This window comes from Heloderma suspectum, chromosome 5, assembly GCF_057233095.1.
Source record: "Heloderma suspectum isolate Gila_16-S chromosome 5, 16-S_ref, whole genome shotgun sequence".
NCBI classification, from domain to species: domain Eukaryota; kingdom Metazoa; phylum Chordata; class Lepidosauria; order Squamata; family Helodermatidae; genus Heloderma; species Heloderma suspectum.
The window spans coordinates 156,799,386-156,819,987 of NC_139462.1; the positions used below are offsets into that span (position 1 = coordinate 156,799,386).

The following is a 20,602-nucleotide window of genomic DNA, read 5'->3' on the forward strand; positions in this document are numbered from 1 at the left end:
AGATCCCTTTCTTCTCCTCCTCTCTCTGGCACCTGGCACACTACTATGGCTTTGAGAAGACACCAGGAGCACTGGGAAATATAGTTTCAGTAGTATGAATTACAATAGCACTGGGAAAACCAAATTTCCAGGCATGCTTGACACTTTGCTCAGAGTCTGAGCTGTGTGCCAGGTGCCAAATGAAGCGGGGGAGTGCCTCCCTCCCTTCATTCCACTGCCACTGGAGCACCAGGAATGGAAAATGGATGGGGAAGGGAGGGCTTGGGGGGCGGGGTGTTAGTGGTGAGAAGGTAGAGGCCAGGGGCTTAAATTCTTCTCCAGCTCAGATTGAAATCCGAGCCATAGAAGAAATTTCAGTGGCCAACAGCTGGTTGGCCACTGTGTGAACAGAATGCTGGACTAGATGAACCCTTGGTCTGATCCAGCATGGCTCTTCTTATGTTTTTTTGTTCTTATGTTAATGCTCCATGTATATTTAAGATGCACATTAAAAGCTACCGAGTTACATTACCCAGAACATTTGGATAAATAGAAAATTCTCAAAAATGGGACACTATCTACATGCAGTTAACATTGCATTTCCTGCAGCACAGAATGAATGTGGATAGCCAGACTATTTGGCTGGCTATAGAACATTCCTAATTAGAACTAGATTAGGCTCCCACCATGGGCATGCAGGTCAGATGAAAAGGAAGGGATCTGAACATGAATATTTGAGTCCTTAATGTTCTTAAAGCTGCCCAAAAGAAAAATGCCCAAAGATGGGTCCTCACTAGCTTCTAGCACTGTCACTCATGATGACAGACCACACTGATGCACAAGAAAGTGAAGAGGGACCAATCAAATTCCTCAGGTACACATACTCACACTCACACTCAACTGTAAAGAGTCACAGAGGAGCTCATGCATCACCTACCAGGTGTACATGTCTACTTAGATCCACCTTGCACTTACAGTGTAAAAGCTATAAACACTGAAATTAGGCCAACACTGACCTTTTGGGGGCGCTGGGGACAGGGTGGGATGAGCCGACATTGTTCCATCTTGAGAGAACGGGCATTTCTGAAAACTGATGCAAGGATCTATACGGTAGGGGAAAGCAGCAATGAAAGTTGTTTACACTCGAAGTCCTCTGGGATGTCATTATAATTTCTTTCTGGAGTAAACATTTGCATCTTTATTTTAGCTCAAAATGTTACTTTTGTAGGAGCTCTTCAGTCGAAAAGCAGGCACGATACTGTGGCAAACACATTTGTTCTCAGGAACAGTATGTTAAAGTAGGTGTTAGAATGTAGGTGTTAGGTACCGGTAAATGCTAATTATAAAGGTGGCAGAGCTTCTTTGCTTTTGACAGATGGCATATCTTTGGGAGTCTTTGGGGAGCACACTTTCCCCAGCCACCTACCTTCCAGAAAGATATAACTGCTTTTAATAAAGCTTCATACAGAACACATACAATCAGCAGTACTGGAAGGAATGTCTTACAACCATTTCTTTACTTTGTTGAGATTTCTAGTATTATTTGTTAAGGGCTTTGATGTTTTCAAGGGGCTACAAGAGAGTGGGCTGTGTTGTCCTTAAAAGCCACAAAATGTTCTCCATCTCCTCCCACTTGTACACTCACAAACAGCCAGCAGACTTCCATCCTGTTCTAAAGTACACTGGGTGGGGAGGTAAGCCAGCTCGCATACAGCATCCCTTTAACTTCTCTACCTGCATTTCCCTGGCTACCTAAGTGTACTTAGTGTGTTGGGAAAACATCATACCAAGTGCCTTTAGGCTCTATGTATGAGAAGTGGAGTAGAAGAAGCTCTCTTATGTATGTTGATGGATTTGTTTGCTTGGGAGTGTTGTGATGAACATTTATGGGTGAGCACATGCTAGTGAGCACATGCTAGTCTATGGGGACAGACTAACTGCAGCTTTGCCCACGTGCTTTCTTTATGCAATTGTGTGTATTTATGTAGCGATGGACAAATCTGTCAATTTCAACTTTTTTTCTGTTTCACATTTTTCCAATTTTAAGTTTGGTACATCCAGGACTTTTCAGGCTTCGGTGTGCATTTCTCCTAATATGTGCATTTTTGTACACAATTTTGCCTGACATACACATTTCTACCAGCAATTTTCATAATTTAATGCATTTAAAATATTATTTTCACTAATATATGCATTTTGTGTGCACGTTCCTGTAACATACAAACTTTTGTACTTACTTTTTATTGTTGGAGAATTCCAAATTTGTAAAAGTGAAAATTTTGAAGGAGAACTGCATTTCAGCTCACATACTGGTTGGAAGGTGGGAAATATTAGGTAAGTTCGCATTAAAATGTGAACTGAACAAATTTCTCCGCCCATCCCTACATATGTGTCACATTGGGAAATGTTCATGAATACTGTTCTGCTGTGATTTCACCAGCTGGAAATGGACAGCCAGAAGAATGGAAATGGCTGCCAGCTATCACTGTGTAACAGCCAGGTTGTGTGACTGTTTCCCCATGTGAGAAACTGGAAGCACCATGGTTGCTTCCATGTAAGAAAATCTGACTGTGTGAATTTATTCATTACATTTTTAAACCGACCAATAACCAAAGTTCTCTGGGCAGTGTCTGAACTAAAAACAGAATGTAAAGTAACAATTAAATAATAAACAAGTCAAATAAATCCAAGAAAAAGCCACTAGGAGCACATCATAAAACCAAGAGTAAAACCAACAACAGTGATAAAACAGGGTGAAGATCTAAAAGCACTAAAAAGAGTTTCTAACCAGTCCAATTCTTACCCACATCCTGTTGTTAAGATATATGCATCAGAGTGCAATAGTTACTTAACCTGCTTGATACTAGCATGTATTAGCATGAAAGATTAGTCCATATTTTAGCATGAACACTTTACATTTACACCCACATACAATTCTGGCTAATTATACATAGCACATTAAGCTTAATACTAGGAAAATTTAGATGTCATCATTAAGCTAGCAGATATTCTTCCTGCCATCCCACAGTTAAGACATCAAGAGTTTCTCTACATAATTAACTGTATTGCCTATCTGGAATTTTGAAATCCAGAAGTGCATAGTTCACATCATGCATCTAAACACAATGTGTAAACCTACCGCATATAGTTTTGCACAGTCATTTGTACCATTCCTGATGGAGGTGAAACAGCTGCAAAGAAATACAATTCATTGATTTTTTTAAAGTGTCTAACACTCAGAAATACTGTTAAGCCAGATTATTTAAATTAAGTTTTGAACTTCACTGCATGACCAGACATATTTGTGAAAAGGAGGCAACGGTATGACAACAGTAATTTATTCAAAGAAACAGTTCCTGGGAATGGATTTTTCAATTATAATGTATTTGAGCTGTGACATAAATCAACACAAATTAGACAGATACTGGCAGTATTGTAATATGTGACAGACTTTTTTTATCCAATTCTTTTGGACTAGAAAGTAGTAGCCCACGTGGTTTTTGCAAAGGTCAATTTTCAGTGCAAAAGTTGCCCTGACAGCATAACTTTTAGAGAGAGAAACAATCCCACAAAAAAGCAACTCATCCTTCATGAAAAATTGCTCTCCACGCTAAACAATGCACAGCTTGATCCTGCCTATTCTCTTGGCAAGCTCTTTGGCAGTGGGGGGTGGGATCATACTCTGCATCATGCTAACACGGGGCCCCAATTAGGTGAGTAGAATATTTAGAATTTTGAGGAAGGGTCATGGGCACTCTCTCAAAATGGCTGCTGTGGTAGGCACAAAACACTCATTTCCCAAAAGGCAAACTGGTGAGACTAAAAGAGAAATAACTTGCCTAAGAACCTAAGTACCAGGCAGGGTCTGCTTGAACTCCAGAACACAAAAAAACTCTTTTGTACCCAAATAAAGATGTCGCAGGAGGACAGCACTTCACTTTGCAGCATGCCAATCTCCCACTTATTATTATTTTTTTTCCAATGGCAAAAAATCTTTAAGAAATAAAATAACAATCCAGAGGATCAGGGAGCCTGGTGAGCATCAAGAGAGGTGTCTGTGGGCACATTGGTGCCCATGGGCACCATGTTGAATGCCCAAGTTCGATGGAATCCCTTCTTTAAAGTGGCAACAGCATGCAACAGCTTTGAGCAGCAGCAGATCATGCAGCAGACCACACCGCTGATTGCTTTTTTTAATGTGACAATTGACACTTTAAGGGAGCAATCCTATGAATGTTTAGACAGAAAAAAGACCTACAACTCCCAGCATTCCCCAGCCAGCTATGCCACCGAGAACGCCCTCTCCCTTGTTGCCTGGGAGTTGTAGGACTTCTTTCTGTCTAAACATGCATAGGATTGTGTGCCTGAAGGCAAGCAATGCAGAGTGGCATCTGCATCTATATGTCTCCTCTTGGGAAAGCACCTGCAAAGGGAGGAGGAGGACACCCCCCATTCCTGGAGGTGAGCATGTGGTCCAAAAGATCACTGAAATTCTTGTGCATCCCTAAATGCCAAAACCATAAACATAAAGCAAGATGGAATGGGTAGCTGCAAGTGTTTGCATTCCTGCTGTTTGTTAAAGGAATGGATTTAAGGAATACGGTACTAAAACATATATAGAATGGGCATTTAAAAAACCAACAAGTGCAGCCATCGGGAAAAGATCCTACTGAGGAGGCAGATGACTGAATTTTGGGGGATAGAATCAGCCATCAGCCAACAGCCCATCACAGGACTACAGCCCATATCTTAGGATTACGCACACTGCATTATCTCCTGCAGTCTCCAGGTTATCCAAGTTTGATTTCAAGTTCTACAAAAAATAATTCCAGACCACACCCCTGAAATGTCTCGCAAACCAGGATGCCCTGTGGAGTATTGTAGAAGTACACCAGACCAAGTGACTGTACCTGACCTGAAGAAGTTGACTTTAGAAGAGAACCACAGAATCTGAGTGTGATTGTTCAGCACTTGGCTATTTAGGGGGCAATCCTATGGCTGCTAGTCAGCGGCTAGACGGCCATAGGATATGTGGTTTTCCAGGGACCAACCTTTCCCCCTTCCACACTGCCTCGGAGTAGCCAAAACAGGGCATTCTGGGTGGCGTTCCAGGATGGGGAAGGTGGAAATGCTGGTACGACACATCCTATGTGTCGTCCAGCAGCCTCCTTCCCCGCTCCGCTTTCCCGCGGATAGACAGCCAAAACTGGCTGTCTAGCCACAAATGCAGGGCAGGAGAAGTGTGGAGGGAACGATCCCCTTCGTGCTTCTCCTGCCCTGCATTGGATAGGTGGTCGCCTCCAAGTTTGGAGGCGGCCGCCTATCCCCATAGGATTGCACCCCTAAGCGCCCCTAATCAACAGAGGGTTCTGAGATCGGAACCTTTTGTCTATCTTATGTCCTGCTGGCAGGAGTCAGGCAGGGTGAGAGGAGGACTGAGGCAATTCCTCCACCCATTCCTCCAAAAATAAAAACAAAGTCAGCTCTGAGCCTATCTAGCTTACTTAATCCTGGTGGGTAGGGACACGTGGCAATGGCGAGGCCACAGGATACTTAAGATCCCAGTTTCTCTTCTCCCCTCCCTGCCCGCCAGCACACCTCCTTTTCTTCTGCTCTACAGTTGTGACTGCTGCGGTGGTTGGGAGGGTGTGGAGGAGGGAAGATCCACAACTGGATCTCTTTCTCCATGCTCGCAGCTCTGTCTGTGGGGGCAGAGGAGGAGATCCACAGTATCCTATGGCACCCCAAGGGCCATAGGATTGCTTTCTCAATAAATAATAAAAACTAGTATATCAAATGTTATTATACATAACTGCTTTATGAATAAAACTGTAGCATCTTGAATGACCTGTTCACTGCAGTAAATAATGCTTTGTATCTGAAGGTTATCTATTTGCACTCTAAATTGACAGTGTAAAGTAATATCCAAAGATCAGGTATCAAAGAGTGTCTTTTTTAATAAGCAGAAAACAGAAGATAGAATGTGAAAGAAATTCAGGAGGTAAAACAGTTTGAGAACAGTTTGGGTTATGTTATAAGTGGGACAGAAAACTAGTTACAGAGCCATCAATTTAATAATCTGTCTTTTAATTTATTCAGTTTTGGCCTCTGCCCTTGGCCTCTGCTCTTTTTAATTATACTTCTAAAGAGTAGGTGTTAGTCTGATTGAGCAAATGTTTGTTTTGCAAAGGATTTCTATTGACCTATTTTACACACCTTCCTTATACCACATTATTGTCAAATACAGTGCAAGTATTGTCTTACCTGCTGCATTGTCTCTGTTGTCCTGTAAACCTTTGCTTGCAGATAAGCTATTGAAATAAGGGTGGGGGAAAGGTTGTTGTTGTTGTTGTCCAAGAGAAAATATTATATATCCAGAACTCTCATCCACTTATTTACAAAACAGATGTGAGAAGGGCTCCACCTAACAGAAAAGATTCTTCCTAACTGTTTAACAAATGCACTGGCCTGATACTGTTTTTCTATATCCTTCTGTTTGCTAACCTAACATTTTACAATCCTAGTTCCTAGATAACCATTAAGATAGAAATTTGCCATTCAGGCAGCATACTAATAGAAGTTTAATAAAAATTAATGTTGCTGGTCATTAGGGATAAAGTAGAATTTTGGAAACGTGTGATTGGAAACAAGCTCCCCCAGTTCAGAAATCTCTGAGCTATTAGGAGTTGAGCACAAACCCCATCCACATTTTGCCTCTCAGCTCACAGTGGCACCAGTGCTCTTTCTACAGTATCCCTCCTTCCCACCCCTTTCCCATGCTTTCACAAAGTGACCACGTAGCTAAAGAGAGAGGAGGAAAAGCAGGGCTCAGTGTCAAACCTGATGTTTTAAGAAGTTTCTGTATTCCAGAAACAGCTTAGCTCTAAGCCATTGGTTCTAAGCTGTTTCTGCATTCCAAGATGTTCCTGCTGATATGAACTCAGGGAAGGGCAGGTCTTATCTCTCTCTCTCTCTCTCTCTCTCTCTCTCTCTCTCTCTCTCTATCTATCTATCATCTATTTATCTCCTTCTGACTCATTGACAAGGATAAATAAAATATCTCTCTCAGAGTTGAGTGCAGTTTCTAAGACTTTTTACTCTACAAAAGGGGTAGACAAATTTGGGGAGTCCAAGCCCACTTTTGACCCCCCCACAGATCCACATTCCTGCTGCTGCTTCCATGCTGCCAAATTTCAGCAGCAAACCACTACAGAGGGATAAAACTGACAAAGTTGGCTTGTTTTCAAGTTTCCAGATCTCTTCAATTAAGGCTCCTGGGCTGATTTATTTTGCCCATCGTGTGTGTGTGGGGGGGGGGGGCAGAGGGGAATGAACTGGGGATGGTGAGGGCCATATGTGGTCCACAGCCTTCCCACCTATGCTCTACACACAACACTTAATTGCTCTGAGCCAAACTGCTTCCTCATTTTGCCACCCTGTGGCAAAATTAATTTCATCAGTTTGGGAGATGGAAACAAATTATTGGCAAAATTGGGGTGGGGGGGTCGGCCGCTTACCAGTGGTAGCAAGAATTCTTAACAAGGCAGTTTTTTTTAAACCCAGAATCTAATGGAATGATGCCATGTTATCATGCTGCTGGCAGCCACTGGGTCAAAGAGCTCTCCTTGCTGCTGCAAAACTGGCAGTGAAAATAGGGTAAAGAAATAGGAGCAATTTCCCCTTCTTTGTCCTTTACCTCCCCCAAATTCAAGCTGAACATTTCCACCTGAGAACTTTCAGCTTAGCCCTATTTTCCTGAACATGCTTGGAGCCTGCATTACTGGTTCTAGGAACAGATTTTTTTGTTTTTTGTTTTTTGTTTTGTTTTTAAATTCAGCCTGACTCATTTATCAGGAGGAATTATAATAAATAAACTACAGTCCCCAGAGCTTCTGTCAATAGTGGAGGGTTCAAGCCACCTTGAGCACCATTTATGGGGGTAGAAAGGCAGGGTATAAATCAAATAGAATGGATGAATAAATAAAGTATTTCCAGAGCTGCCACGTAAATGGTTCCCCTGATGCCTCTGCCACTTTGTGACACTATCCAGTTAAGGCACAGTGATGCTCAGCAGTGGACACTGGTAGCCTCCGGTGAACTGCCTCTGAAGCTGCTGTCAATGATGTTACATCACACATTTTCTTTATTAAACATTATGAGGACAGGAGAGGGAACCATATGTGGAGTTGCTGGTTTGGGCCCATAATCTTCATCATATTTCCTCTCTCAGAATATATACATTTCTATCTAACTAACAGTCTACCTAGCCTGCCAAGATATTGGGCCAGTTCACACCATCACCACAGCCCACCATGGCTTATTTAAGCCATGGTGGGCATGGCCATTTTGAATATTCAACCAAGGCATTGCCATGGTTTGTCGTGTCATCCAAACCTGGTTGGCACAAGTTGTTTGAGGGTTAAACAACCTTCAAATAACCCTACAACAGACCCTACAACAGACAACACAACAAACTATGGCTATTCCCTGCTGGTGGTTGAATATTCAAAATGGCCACCTTCATGTGCTGCAACTCACCATGGCTTAAATAAAGCTGCAAACCCAGTCACTGTCAAAACTGATTCTTAGCCACTCTCTATGGCCCTTCACAACCTGTCTACCCGGGATTTGTTCAATGAATATGGTGAATACTGAAAGTGAGTTTTATAGATTCAAAACATATGCTCTTCCAGTGAAAAAGATATAATTCAATGAATGTCTCCCAGTAAAAGTTTGAAGCCAGAAGAACCCAATTCCCTTTCAGCAGTTCCAATGAACAACAAGTACATTTCATTTTGGGAGGAAGAGGGTGGGGGTTAAAGCTTCATGGACTCTGAGCAACTGATGCTGATGGTGCTGGAGTGGAAACACTATCCCCAAACATACCTCTAAATACAGGATATCTCCTTTCTCATCCTAAGACAGCTCTATTTCTTGGCTCCCCAATCTTAAACATACAGTATTTAGAATTAATAGGTGATTGATTTCACATATTCTGTTTTGGAGTTCTTTCCAATAAAGTATGCTTAGGATCCCAGTACTAAAGGTACATTTGGCTCATAATACTGAAACAATATATGCCAATGATAAGAGTATAGAATTATAAGGTTTTTTAAAAAAATTCTCATGCTATTCAGCATTGGTCATACATACTAGAAACCAGAGTCCATCCAGTTGCAAAGGTTTTCTTCATTGGGGTCAACTAAACATGAGACAGGATAAAATATGAGTTATTTATCCATCCAGCCATCCATCCCACCTTTCCTCCAAGATGCTCAGAGTGACATATATGGCTTCCTCCCCCTCCATTTTATCCTCACAGCAAACCTGTGAGGCAACTTATGCTGAGAGAGCATTACTGGTCCAAGGTAGGGAAGAACTGGAATTTCATTTCTGTTTGCAAATCATACAAACATGTCCCATTCGCAATCCTGAACCCAAACATGATTAGGAGCGGATGTCAGGATTCCTTTAGCCCCCACTTTATTTCAATGATGAAAACAAACACAGAGAGGCTTCAGTCTACAGCTTTTAATCCATTACTTCACAGTGACTCTCGTTCTACAAAGGAATGCCTTCAGGGGATTCAAAAGGAAGTTACGAGAGTTGCCCGCCATTTGAAGAGGAAGGCGGTCTCACTAGCCTAACTTAAGCGGGGGAGGTTCCTCTCTTGTCATGAGGCCTTTGAGTGCAGCTTTTCATGCCAGGCCAATCGGGTAGACCGTCTAAGTTCCACCCCTGCCTTTTCTCTCTTTGCTCTGCGCCTGTGTCTGGCGTCCATTAGATCAGACTCCCCAAACCCCACCTCCTCCTGTTCGCTGCCTCTCATGGGGGGGAGGGTGAAGAGGGACCCTCATCCTCAGCCAGCTGGACGTTTGTAACCTGAGAGGCTGGCCCAGTCATGTCTGGACTAGCCTGGGAAAACACCTCCCCCATGTCTGGTGGTTCTCCTTCAGAATCTGAACTGCTATCCCACTCCCTGCACTCAGAAACACCCCTGACATCAGGGTTTCTTGAGAAATGTTCACAAATTCTTGAATTTATGATCACACTTGAAAAAAATGTGTGTGTTTTGTTTCAAAATGCACACTTTGAAATGTGCATAGGTTTTTTTTAAGTATTTTCATGCTTTAGTCAATGGGGGGAAGTGCATACTTTGAAAAAGACACACTGAAATTTGCACTTTTTCCGTTTGAACTGTGCACATTTCCCATTCAAATGAGCTGGAAACAGGTTGGAAACAAAAATTGGAGTGAGCCAAAATGAGCTTGAAAGTGACTTTTGGAGAATTTTGGCAAGCTCAAAAAATAATTGCTTTTCCCAACCGTAACCATTGGGTTTCATAGTGTGGATTTGAACCTGCGTCTTCCCACTCCTAACTGGTTAGAAAGTTACCAAATTATTCAGAACTGATTTACAAAACACTTTCATTTTTACTAGTACTAATCGTTTTAGGAATACTGCTTTACTAGTACTAATGTACATGCTACAATGTTATTCATGGCAGAAACTTAAGGAAGCAGATGATATGAAAGGGAAAAACAGAGTTGTGCAATACATAATGGGAAATTCAACATTAACAAGTGATTGAAAAGTCAAATGCAAATATGATCAAAAGACTTTGGCCATGATCCACTATGGCAGTTCAAACAATAAAGAGTCTTGTGGCACTTTAAAGGCTAACAAAACTATTTTGGCATAAGCTTTTGTATAGTCCACTTCATCTGATGTATCACCTTAGTGTGTGCAAGTAGGAGTTTTCCATTGCTAGCTGGAGCCCCATAGCGGGACATAAACTGTGGTCTGTTGTCTATACAACTGTTTTAATTTCATGTTGATACAGGGATGTCCATCGTTTGGAAATCCAGCACTTTCTGCTGCCTGCCTGTGCCTGGCTCAGTTTGCATTCGTGAGTTGAACTGCAAGTTTTTCCTGAAATCTGGGAACTTTTCCATTTTTTAAAAAAATGTGCATAAATAGAGGTTTGTGCAAACTGCTGCTGCAGTTTTTGTAATTTGCGTACATTGCAGCTGAAATTTGCACACATCACATAAATCGCAGTTTTGCACAGATCTGTTTTTATGCAGATTTTAAAAAACAGAGAAACTCCATGACCTGGCCTGACTTGATGCAGATCGAGCTGGGCCAGCTCATGGAAAACGAGCCCAAGCCCAAGGTGCTGAGCTGATGAAACCTCATTGAGCCCCCCTCCCCGGACGGATTCCTCCCACATTCCTATATCACTATGACCTAAGGTCACACAATAAAATTCTACTAATGCTGCTACAAGTTACTTCTGTGGCTATTTTTCTTTAGGGATCCTGTACCCCCTCTAAGTCTTAACATAAACTAGCAAGGCATCAGCATGTCTGGGGGCAAAGAGGGAAGCTACTGTCTATACTTGGGATTCAGCTTCTACTGATAAGAATAAAGCCAAGCAGTTGAAGCAGTACACAACAGAAGCCACTGAGGAGAAGGCCCTGATGCTACAGGGAGGCAAAAAAGAACCCAAACATACACAAGATCTTAGCAGCAGCATAGAAGAGGCATCCAGTGGACTTAGAGATGGATGAGGGCACAATACAAGTATGGACAAGCAGCAACAGACCATTGGGATCCCAACATCAGGACTCACGCAGAAAAATGAAGGAAATGGGGGCATGGACAGGAAATTCGGAATGAGATGGTTGGCTGGCATGGCTCTGGAAACAAGGGAAGGAGACACCACTGGTCCTCCTAGGAGAGATGGGTGAGAAGGGATTCCATGAGTCTGTGGATTGCAGAGGAGAGTTTTAAGGTCATACTTTTCCTAGAGTTCCAAATGGCATAAGCTAGTTCTGCCTGGTGATAGCTAAGCTTACCAAGAGGTGAGTTAGTCTGGAACAATAAGGGTGCTCAAGATATAATGTTTAGTGATGGATCAGAGCTCTGCTGATCCATATCCACACAGAGGGGGAATCGGCCAGTTGCTGCTAGTCCTCTTGTCCAGGTGGCATCTTCCAGTGCACCAAAACAGCGATAGGAAATAGGAGCCATTTCAAGCAGTAGGAAGTATACCTTCTCTGATCAAGGTATCATCAGGTAGGCTTTTAGAATAGAATAAATTAAAAGAAAAATTGAAAGGAGGAAAGATACTTACAGTGGAGGCTAGTGGCTCTGATTTGAGTGGGGCTATCAATCCATTCTGGGTTTCAGCCAGAACTCTAAAGGAGCTATCCAATGTGCTGAACCTATTTTGGGGATAGGGTCCAGCACCATGGATAGTGCCTTTAGAGTTCTGGGTGGTTCTGACTGAAACCCAGAGTGGATACAATGCCCCACTGACATAGGAGCCACCAACCTCCACTGAATACTTAAGATCTTAAAGACTTCTTAGAATTTCTTACCAAGCTTTGGAGCAGAAAAAGGGTTGCCTACTGTTGCTTTGGGAGCTGGAAAATCTTCATCCAATTCTGTCCATGACATTCTGGTCGATAAAAGGAGTCCCTTCTTCTTTTTTTCAGTGATAATATTGGTTCCATGATGATGGCACTCTGAGGACATCTCAGTGTTCAAATTATATGAAAGGCTTGCGAAAAGAAGGAACAGGGGTCATCTTTATATAATTCATGAACATTCGAACATTTGGCATAAGGCAGGTGTGAAAAGTCTCTGTCTAGAAGTGGAGAGGAAGGATCTGCTTGAGCATTAGAGCTCTGGAGAAAAAAATAATAGTCCTGCTTTGGACACACTGGGGGATAAATGGCGGTGGGATGAGTGGGGAGAAGGCAGTATTTCAGGACCATGTATTATTTTCTTTTGTGTGTGTCACACCACTTATAGCAATGGCACAGGTCAAGCAGGTACCCACTCGTTTTTCCTTTTTTAAAGCAAAACATGCTGTGCCCTTTGACAGCCATACTAACAGACAGGGCAATTTAATTGTTTCAACAAGTTTTTAATTATAGGAACTCAGGGGGATGGATCCAAATGTAATCATATATATAGTAGACCTGTTGAACTCATAGAGTAGACTAAGGGTGGGGAACCTTTTGCAACACGAGGGCCAAATTCATCCCAGGCCAGGGTGTTGGGGGGGCACATACCAAGGGTGGCCAGGGCCCCTGCCCAATGTGGGGGACACTGCTGGCATCTGTGTCCCCCACAGTTTCACACACAGAGACACACACCTTATTTACACACAGCCAACGAGCCCCACTTTCTCTGCTGATAAATGCAGAACAGCAGGAGGGGGGGCATTTCCCTTGCCCCAGTGCCAACATAGGAGCCTCTATCAGTGCTGGGGTAGGAAAAAGGGCTTCAAAGTTAAGCCTTTTTCCCAGCAGTGCTAGGAGAGAATGGAGGGTTTATATCTGATCTGCTGAAGATCAGAGATAAGCCCTTTACTCTCTTGGAGATGGGTCAGGGGAAAGGGGCAGTGCATGGGGAAGAAGCTTGGAGGGCCAATAGGCCACAGGTTCCTCATACCATGAGTAAACCCATTCAGTGGATCTACTCTAATTATGACTAAGTCTGGATCCAACCCATTGAGGTAGGGAACCATCCAGATGTTGATGGACTCCACCTTCCATCAGACCCATTCAACATGGCCAGTAGTCATGTATGGTGGGAGCTGTTGGATTACAACATTTGGAGGCCACAAACCCCTGGTGTAGAACCCCATCTCTGATGTAGAAGATATATAAAGGCTCCTGAAGAATATTCTCATGTGGCCTGAAACACATGGAAAGCAACTGCCACTCACTCCCCAAGCTGGCTGATAATCAGAGGAAATATTAAAATCTCATCCCATCCACTTAATTCCTACCAACTTGAAAGAGATTAAAAAAAACAAAAACAAAACAAAACACCTCTTACACCACATGGCCACATTTCTAGGAAAAGAGTGTCCCATAGTGATGATGGGACACCCACACCAATTCTCTGGGCTGATGCAGACATAATGCCACTGGCATTACATTATGGAGCCTTCAAGGGGCCTCTGGCTAGGGATGTGTGAACACAAAACCTGAGCTCACCAAGTTCTCCAAATTCAATTCCATCTTGAAGCTTGTTCCGACTCAAGTTCATCTCAGAAAGCGAGTTTTGATTTTTTTTGCATGAAAATCTATCCGTATTTTTATGCATATTTTTCCAATTATACGCATCTTTGACATGTACACATTCTTCTCCCATTAATTAAAGCATACTTGTGCACAATGTTCAAAGGTACACATTTTTTCAGGTGCATTTTTCAAATGTATGCATGCTGTCAGACACATTTCCTTTGGTCCGCGAATGACACCGCAAGCTCAAAATGTATGGACTGCAACTGCAAATTGAGTCTGAGTTTGTGTTCAGTACAAAAGGTGTGAAGTGGGTAAATCCTGATCAAAAATGAATTGAAATTAATTTCTCATACATCCCTACCTCAGGTTCACATGCTGCTTCCTCCTTCCCCTCCCCTCCCCTCCCCTCCTGGCAGACTAGGATTAAACTATGGCTTCCAATCTGAGTTTTGTGAGTGGCTTTGAATCAATGGCAAACTGTGGTTTGCCAAAAACTAAGACAGAAGGGAGGGAGTTGCAGTACCTCGGGCTCCTCGTAGGTTCGTCCATATAGCACCAAACCAACGGTCAGTGTGAAGTCTGAACCAGCCCAATGCTAATTGGAAATAAAATCGCCCTTCTATATGAGAAGCCCCTCAGTCTCAAAAGCATGACAAAGGGGTGGGGGGAGAATTAAGCCTCTGGCCCCAACCAGAATGAAGAAGAGATGCAAATGGCTTACGTAAAAATAACAATGTAAATGTGATAACACCTAGAACAGGGATGGGCAACTTTGGAGGGGCCACACCTAGGGATGTCAGAGAATTCCACCACGGACCCCAAATGAGGCCGGATTCCAAGAACCCGGCCCCATCAGGGTCCGTGGCGGAATGGAGCACTCACCTCCGTGCCACTCCGGATCCGTCCAGGCCACCTCCTTCACGTGGTGATCCTACGGAGCTGGCCAACAGCTCCGCAGCGCTGGCAATACGGCCGGCCGCCATTGCCATGCTGTCTCACTGTGCTAAGTCCGGACGTAGATGGCGTCCACTACGCCATTTGCGTCCCTGTTTTCACGCGATAGGCTATGCAAATTATATTTATGTAGATATTTGCATAGCCTATCGCATGAAAAAACAGGGACGCAAATGGCATAGTGGATGCCATCTGCATCCAGACTTAGCACACCGAAACGGCACAGCAATGGCAACTGGCCGTATCGCCAGCACTGCGGAGCCAGCCACTGGCTCTGTAGGATCACCGCGAAGCAGAGCCGCCCTGGATGGATTCCAGGAGCAGGGATGGATCGCCTCCCTCCCGTGGCCCCCCCCACCTGGTACAGGGTAAGTGATCCGTCCATCCCTAGCCACACCCCTCTCCCACCACAGCCACTGCTGCAACTGGAAGTAGCCGAACCACTACCAGAAGTGGCCATGCCGCTGCATTCACAGTATCATTGCATCCCCTACCCCAGCCCGCTAAGCAGCTGTCTGGGGCCTGGGGGGAGTGCAGTTCTGCTGGGAAAACAAGGTGTTCCCCAGATGCCTTGTTTTCCAGCAGAATGGCTGGAAATTTGGCAGCAGTGGGGAGCCATAGCACAGAGGCAGGAGACCCAGTGGAGACCATGAAAGTTCCCCAGGGGGCTCATGTGGCCCATGGCTCATGTATTGCCCACCCCTGACCTAGAATAACTGGAGGTTTAGAAATGTGGAGAATTTAAGGAAAGAAACAGGATGATGCCATCGGCCTGACTAGCCAGCTGTCTAAGGGAGAAGTCACACAACTGTGGAAGAATGCCAAAATGCTGTGTCACTGCCTGCATTTTAATTACTCTGTGTGTCAGGGTGTCTCTGAGCGCAGGGAGTGGGAGAGCAGTTCCGATTCTGAAGGAGAACCATCAGACATGGGGGAGTTGTTTTCCCAGGCTAGTCCAGATATGAGTAGGCTGGCTTCTCAGGTTATAAACGTACAGATGGCTGAGCTTGAGGGTCCCTCCTCACCCGCCCCCCCCCATGAGAGGCAGCGAACAGGAGGTTGACCTAATAGATGCCAGGCGCAGAGCAAAGAGAGAGAAGGCAGGGGCAGAACTTAGACTGTCTACCCGATTGGCCTTGTGTGAAAAGCTGCACTTAGAGGGCTCACGACAAGAGAGGGACCTCCCCCCCTTAAGTTAGGCTAGCGAGACCACCTCCCTCTTCAAACGGCGGGCAACTCTCATAACTTCCATTTGGATCCCCTGAAGACATTCCTTTGTAGACAGAGAGTTCTCTAAGAACTTGCATCTGTATGACCCTGTGAAGTAATAGATTAAAAGCTGTAGACTGAAGCCTCTCGTCTGTCTATGTTTGGGCACTGAAGTGAAGTGGGAGCTAAGGGAATCCTGACACTGTGCCATCTTGGCATAACTGGAAGCCTGTGTGGCAGTGGCAGAGTAAAAACTTTATGTCCACGGAAAAAACAGGAAATGTACAAACTCAGTCCATGTACTGGATTGTGTGAATCAGTCCTGAAACTGCAGTTGTAGATCTTAATAACACTGAGCATGATCAGGATGGAAAAGACTGCATAGGTGGGGGGTGTGCGTCAGTGGAAATAATAGTAATCTTAGCATGTCAGCGGCAATGGCAAAGAAGAGATCTGAAGAATGGAAAACATTGAAGATCCCCATAATCCTTGGCCATTGGCCATACTGGCTGGGGCTGATGGGAGCTGTAGTCAAAAACATCAGGAGGACACCACGTTGCCTTCCCCTGATTTAGAATGTGCAAATAATGATATGGAGGGAGCAATCCTATGGGGATCATCGGCTGTCTCTGAGGTGACCACCTATCCGATGCAGGGTGGGCAGAGCGTAGAGGGGATCTTTGGACAGCTGATTTTGGCTGTCTAGCCACAGTGCTTCAGAGCTGGGCGGCAGCGGCTGGACGACACATAGGAAGCATCATACTGGCCCTTCCGAGGTCCCCGCCCCTCCTTACCCCTGGGAACACCCTCTTTCCTCCTGCTCCATGATGCTCTTACGAGTGCGGAGCCTGGGACTATTTGTGCCATCTAGGAGGTGGTGGGGGAGCGGGAGGGAAGGCCGTTTTCTGGGAAAAAGCAAAACCCGAATAATCCTGTGGCCATCCAGCTGCTGTCTAGTGGCCATAGGATTGCACCCTAAGAAATGTAAGCATTGCACAGATTGTGCCCTATAATACTGACAGTGTAAGAAGCAGCTCAGGCACTTTAGGGTGCAGGTGGGTCTATTTCTGGAGGCTTATGCATCCAGATAAAAAGAGATTGGTTATCTTTCCTGAGCCAGCACTACTGTACACTAGAATTGATCCAATGTTAATAGAAAAATCCCTACTGCCAGGATATTATGCACTCATTTTCATAGTAGACCATGAACCTTAATTTACAAGAACCAAATCCTCCAACAACCAGACATTGGACGTCAGAGAATGTAATGCTGCTAAAAATAATTAAAAAATGGTTTGTAGAAATAAGAGGAGATGCACATGGAAAATGATATAAAAGAAAAACCTCAGCATATGCAGGCATAAGATAAAGACATAAAGCTATAAAGGCCGTATAATCCTATATGAGCCAAAATCATAAAAAATATAAATATGAGCAGCTGGAGTTAGAAAAGCAAGATTGGGAATTGCATTTTTAAAAAACTTAACTGGCAACTTATTGCTCCAAGAGAGTAAAATCGTAAAAGCACTGCTGGAGGCCCTAATTTCAGTGGGGGTGTGGGGGACATAGTGTACTCTACTCTTCATTAGATAAAGGCTCTTGTGTACAGGGCAAATTAATCAGGAAGGTTATTGGCTCACCTTAATATAAGCAGAAGGCCCTGAAAGATGAAAATGGAGTAACCTAAAAGACAAACAGCTCAATCCCAAGACTTGCCGCTTCAGAAGGGGCAGACAAGCAGCTACAACAGAGCAGTGCTGCACAATCGTGCGGACGCATCCCCGTGGCATCATGGGTATATTCCCTGTTGCATACCTGTGCTTCAGGAAGGCCTTCACAAAATGCTAACTGAACAGAAATAGATATTACAAGGTGTTATCCATAGGGTCCTATGGAACATTCATGGTGGGTAGGATGGGATGAGGAGCAGGAAGAAGGAGTTCTCTATCTCCCCTCCTTTGTCCTCTAGACATGTGTTCACTAGGAGGTCCCTCTGTGAGTTGCTTCTGTTGATGACACTGTAGAGAAGCCTCTGTTGATGACACTGTAGAGAATCCTCCCGACGATTTGGTCTTCAACTCCCATCAACCCCTGCCAACACAGCCAGTGGCCAGGAATGCTGGGAGTTATAGTCCCAAACATCTGGAGGGCACCAGATTGGAGAAGACTGCTGTGGAAGGACCCAGTAGACCAAAGGTAGACAAACCGTTGGGCCTGTGGACACAGTTGGAAATCTGAGAAACCATAAAATGGCTGCCATGGGTGGGCATGGCTAGTGATAGAGGACAAGTAACCTGCCTAGAAGCATTTATGGGAAATTAGGATGGCAGCAGCTGGAGGTTTCCACTTTGCTTTCAAGTAACCCCAGCTGCCAGTAAGAAAATATAAACATATTTTGAAATAAGGTCTGGAAGGAGTAGGGTGTCTGGGGGCATATTGGTGTCCGTGGGCCCCATGTCGCCAACCCTGGAGTAGAAGCTGCTGATGGTGCTTCAGGCTCACAAAGCCCAGGGGTTTCCTAGGCTGGGTAAGTTCATGATAGCAGCGGGTCCCACTGCAAGTTAGCTTCTTGGAGGTGACTCAAAGGCAGCTCCAGTGGTTGCTGCTGCCACAGCACTCTCAGCCCAGAAATTCTCAAGATTGCTGTGGTTCCTGTGCCTTTCTTCCCCCTCAAGGAGAAGGTGGATACATGAACCATGAAGCGGGGGGCGGCGCGGGGAGGGGGTGTTACTAAAGCTGGGAGAAGGCAGTTGTGCACCCACTCCCTCCCAGACTGACAGGATTGGCTGGTTCTGTTGACATTTGCACACAACAGCCTGTAAAGCCAAATACACATATGTGCCCTTTGTGGGGTGGATTTCATTGTGGTACATATAAAAGAGACCCAACGCCATTTGAAAGCCTATTAGACTTGAGGCCAGACTCCAATATGCATCTGTTTTATTACTCATCACCTTACGATTCCAGGTTCCTGTTATCTGATGCCATCTGATAAGACTCTACTTTTCCTTTCCATCTAAAAGATAGATAGTCTGGATCTGTGAGAACATGATGGATTTGTACTATTGTTTATATTGTTGTTGTCTTTTTAAATTCTGATATTTCATACAATTTTAATATTATTGATGATTTAATTATATTTTTAACTTTTGTATATTTCTATTTATATGTTTTAACTGTACACGTTTTTAATGTTGTGAAAGCCGCTTTGAGTCCAAGTACTGGGAAAAAGGCAGGATATAAATATAATAATCAGAAGAAGAAGAAGAAGAAGAAGAAAAAGACAGATAGTTCAAAAGGGGTGGTCCAAACCAAAAGTGGCCCATTTGCTTTCATAAATGGCTGGTTGGGGAAAAAAGGAAAAAGAAAGCCACGGGATCCGGGGAGCCATTTCCTTGTTGAGTGCAAACATTTTCACACTGTCCTGATGAAATGTACTCGTCAGTCAGACATCAGTTCTCTTTCCATGGGCACACGGCCAACACTGGAATCAAGCTTTTCCAGAAATGTATAAGCTCTGGACACAGGTGGGCAATTCCATGTTGGGAAGTTCCTCAGTCTAAATGCCTTGGTTTTATTGGCATAATTGGATTTTAAAGATTTTAATTCTGTATTTTGGTTCTTTCCCCCCTCCCTTGGTTTTACTGTTCACTGTTTCAGAATTTTACTGGATGTAGAGCAGTATATAAATCTTGTAAATACATGCATGCATGGGAACTTTTTGCTTGTTCAGTGCAATAGCTAATATCCAATGTTATGCTAGCAGAATAATGACAAGAGTTAACATTGTGCCACAAGCTTGCACAATGGCTAGCAGTTGCACAACCACTAGCAGGACAATTAGCACAACTAGCCCAAGAAACACCCAGCCTATGGTTGTCATAATGAGTTCTGCAATGCCTTGCGGAATAGCTTGCAGAATGCCTTGTGCAACAACTTACATAACAGCTTGTGCAATGCCTTGCAGAGTATGAAAACCATTGAAATACAAAACAGAATGTAAAACCATACAATTAAAAGCAACATAAAACACAACCACAAAACTCACAGCTAGAGGTGGGGGGGAAATTTGTTGAGTTTGCAGTTTGTACAAACTTACCAGATCCACACTTCTCCAATTAATATGTGAACCAGAATCCAGTTATCCTCCAGTATTCACTCTTCTCCAGATTTTGCAGTGTAGTTCTCTGAACAACAACAAAAACACAGAGAAAACCTTACACACAAAAAATGAAAGTACTATGGAAAGTGCACAAAAATGTATACATTATAGAAAGGAACATACCAAAAAAGCATTATATAAGGGGAAACTGCTTGCAAAAAAAAGAGAATATATTAGGCAAAACGTGTGCAAAAATGCACATATTAGGAGGATATGAAAATGCATATAAATTTCCATGTGGATTTTTAAA

The 20,602-nt window shown here is 43.8% G+C and overlaps 1 protein-coding gene across 12 annotated transcripts in view; it reads right to left on the minus strand.

The window, feature by feature from the left end:
- The window catches only part of ITPRID1 (ITPR interacting domain containing 1), a 68,786-nt gene that overhangs the window by 38,743 nt on the left and 9,441 nt on the right, over positions 1 to 20,602 (minus strand). For 10 of the 12 annotated variants that reach the window (XM_084857935.1, XM_084857936.1, XM_084857933.1 and 7 more), the window contains 6 exons: positions 20,290 to 20,377; positions 12,366 to 12,547; positions 9,133 to 9,181; positions 6,244 to 6,290; positions 3,119 to 3,170; positions 996 to 1,082 (listed from right to left, as the gene is read on the minus strand). In XM_084857935.1, the coding sequence (XP_084714061.1) occupies positions 996 to 1,082; positions 3,119 to 3,170; positions 6,244 to 6,290; positions 9,133 to 9,181; positions 12,366 to 12,522 (392 nt within the window). In that variant the 5' untranslated portion in view covers positions 12,523 to 12,547; positions 20,290 to 20,377. The remainder of the gene's footprint in view (positions 1 to 995; positions 1,083 to 3,118; positions 3,171 to 6,243; positions 6,291 to 9,132; positions 9,182 to 12,365; positions 12,548 to 20,289; positions 20,378 to 20,602) is intronic. The other 2 variants (XM_084857943.1, XM_084857944.1) reach the window with 1 other exon arrangement.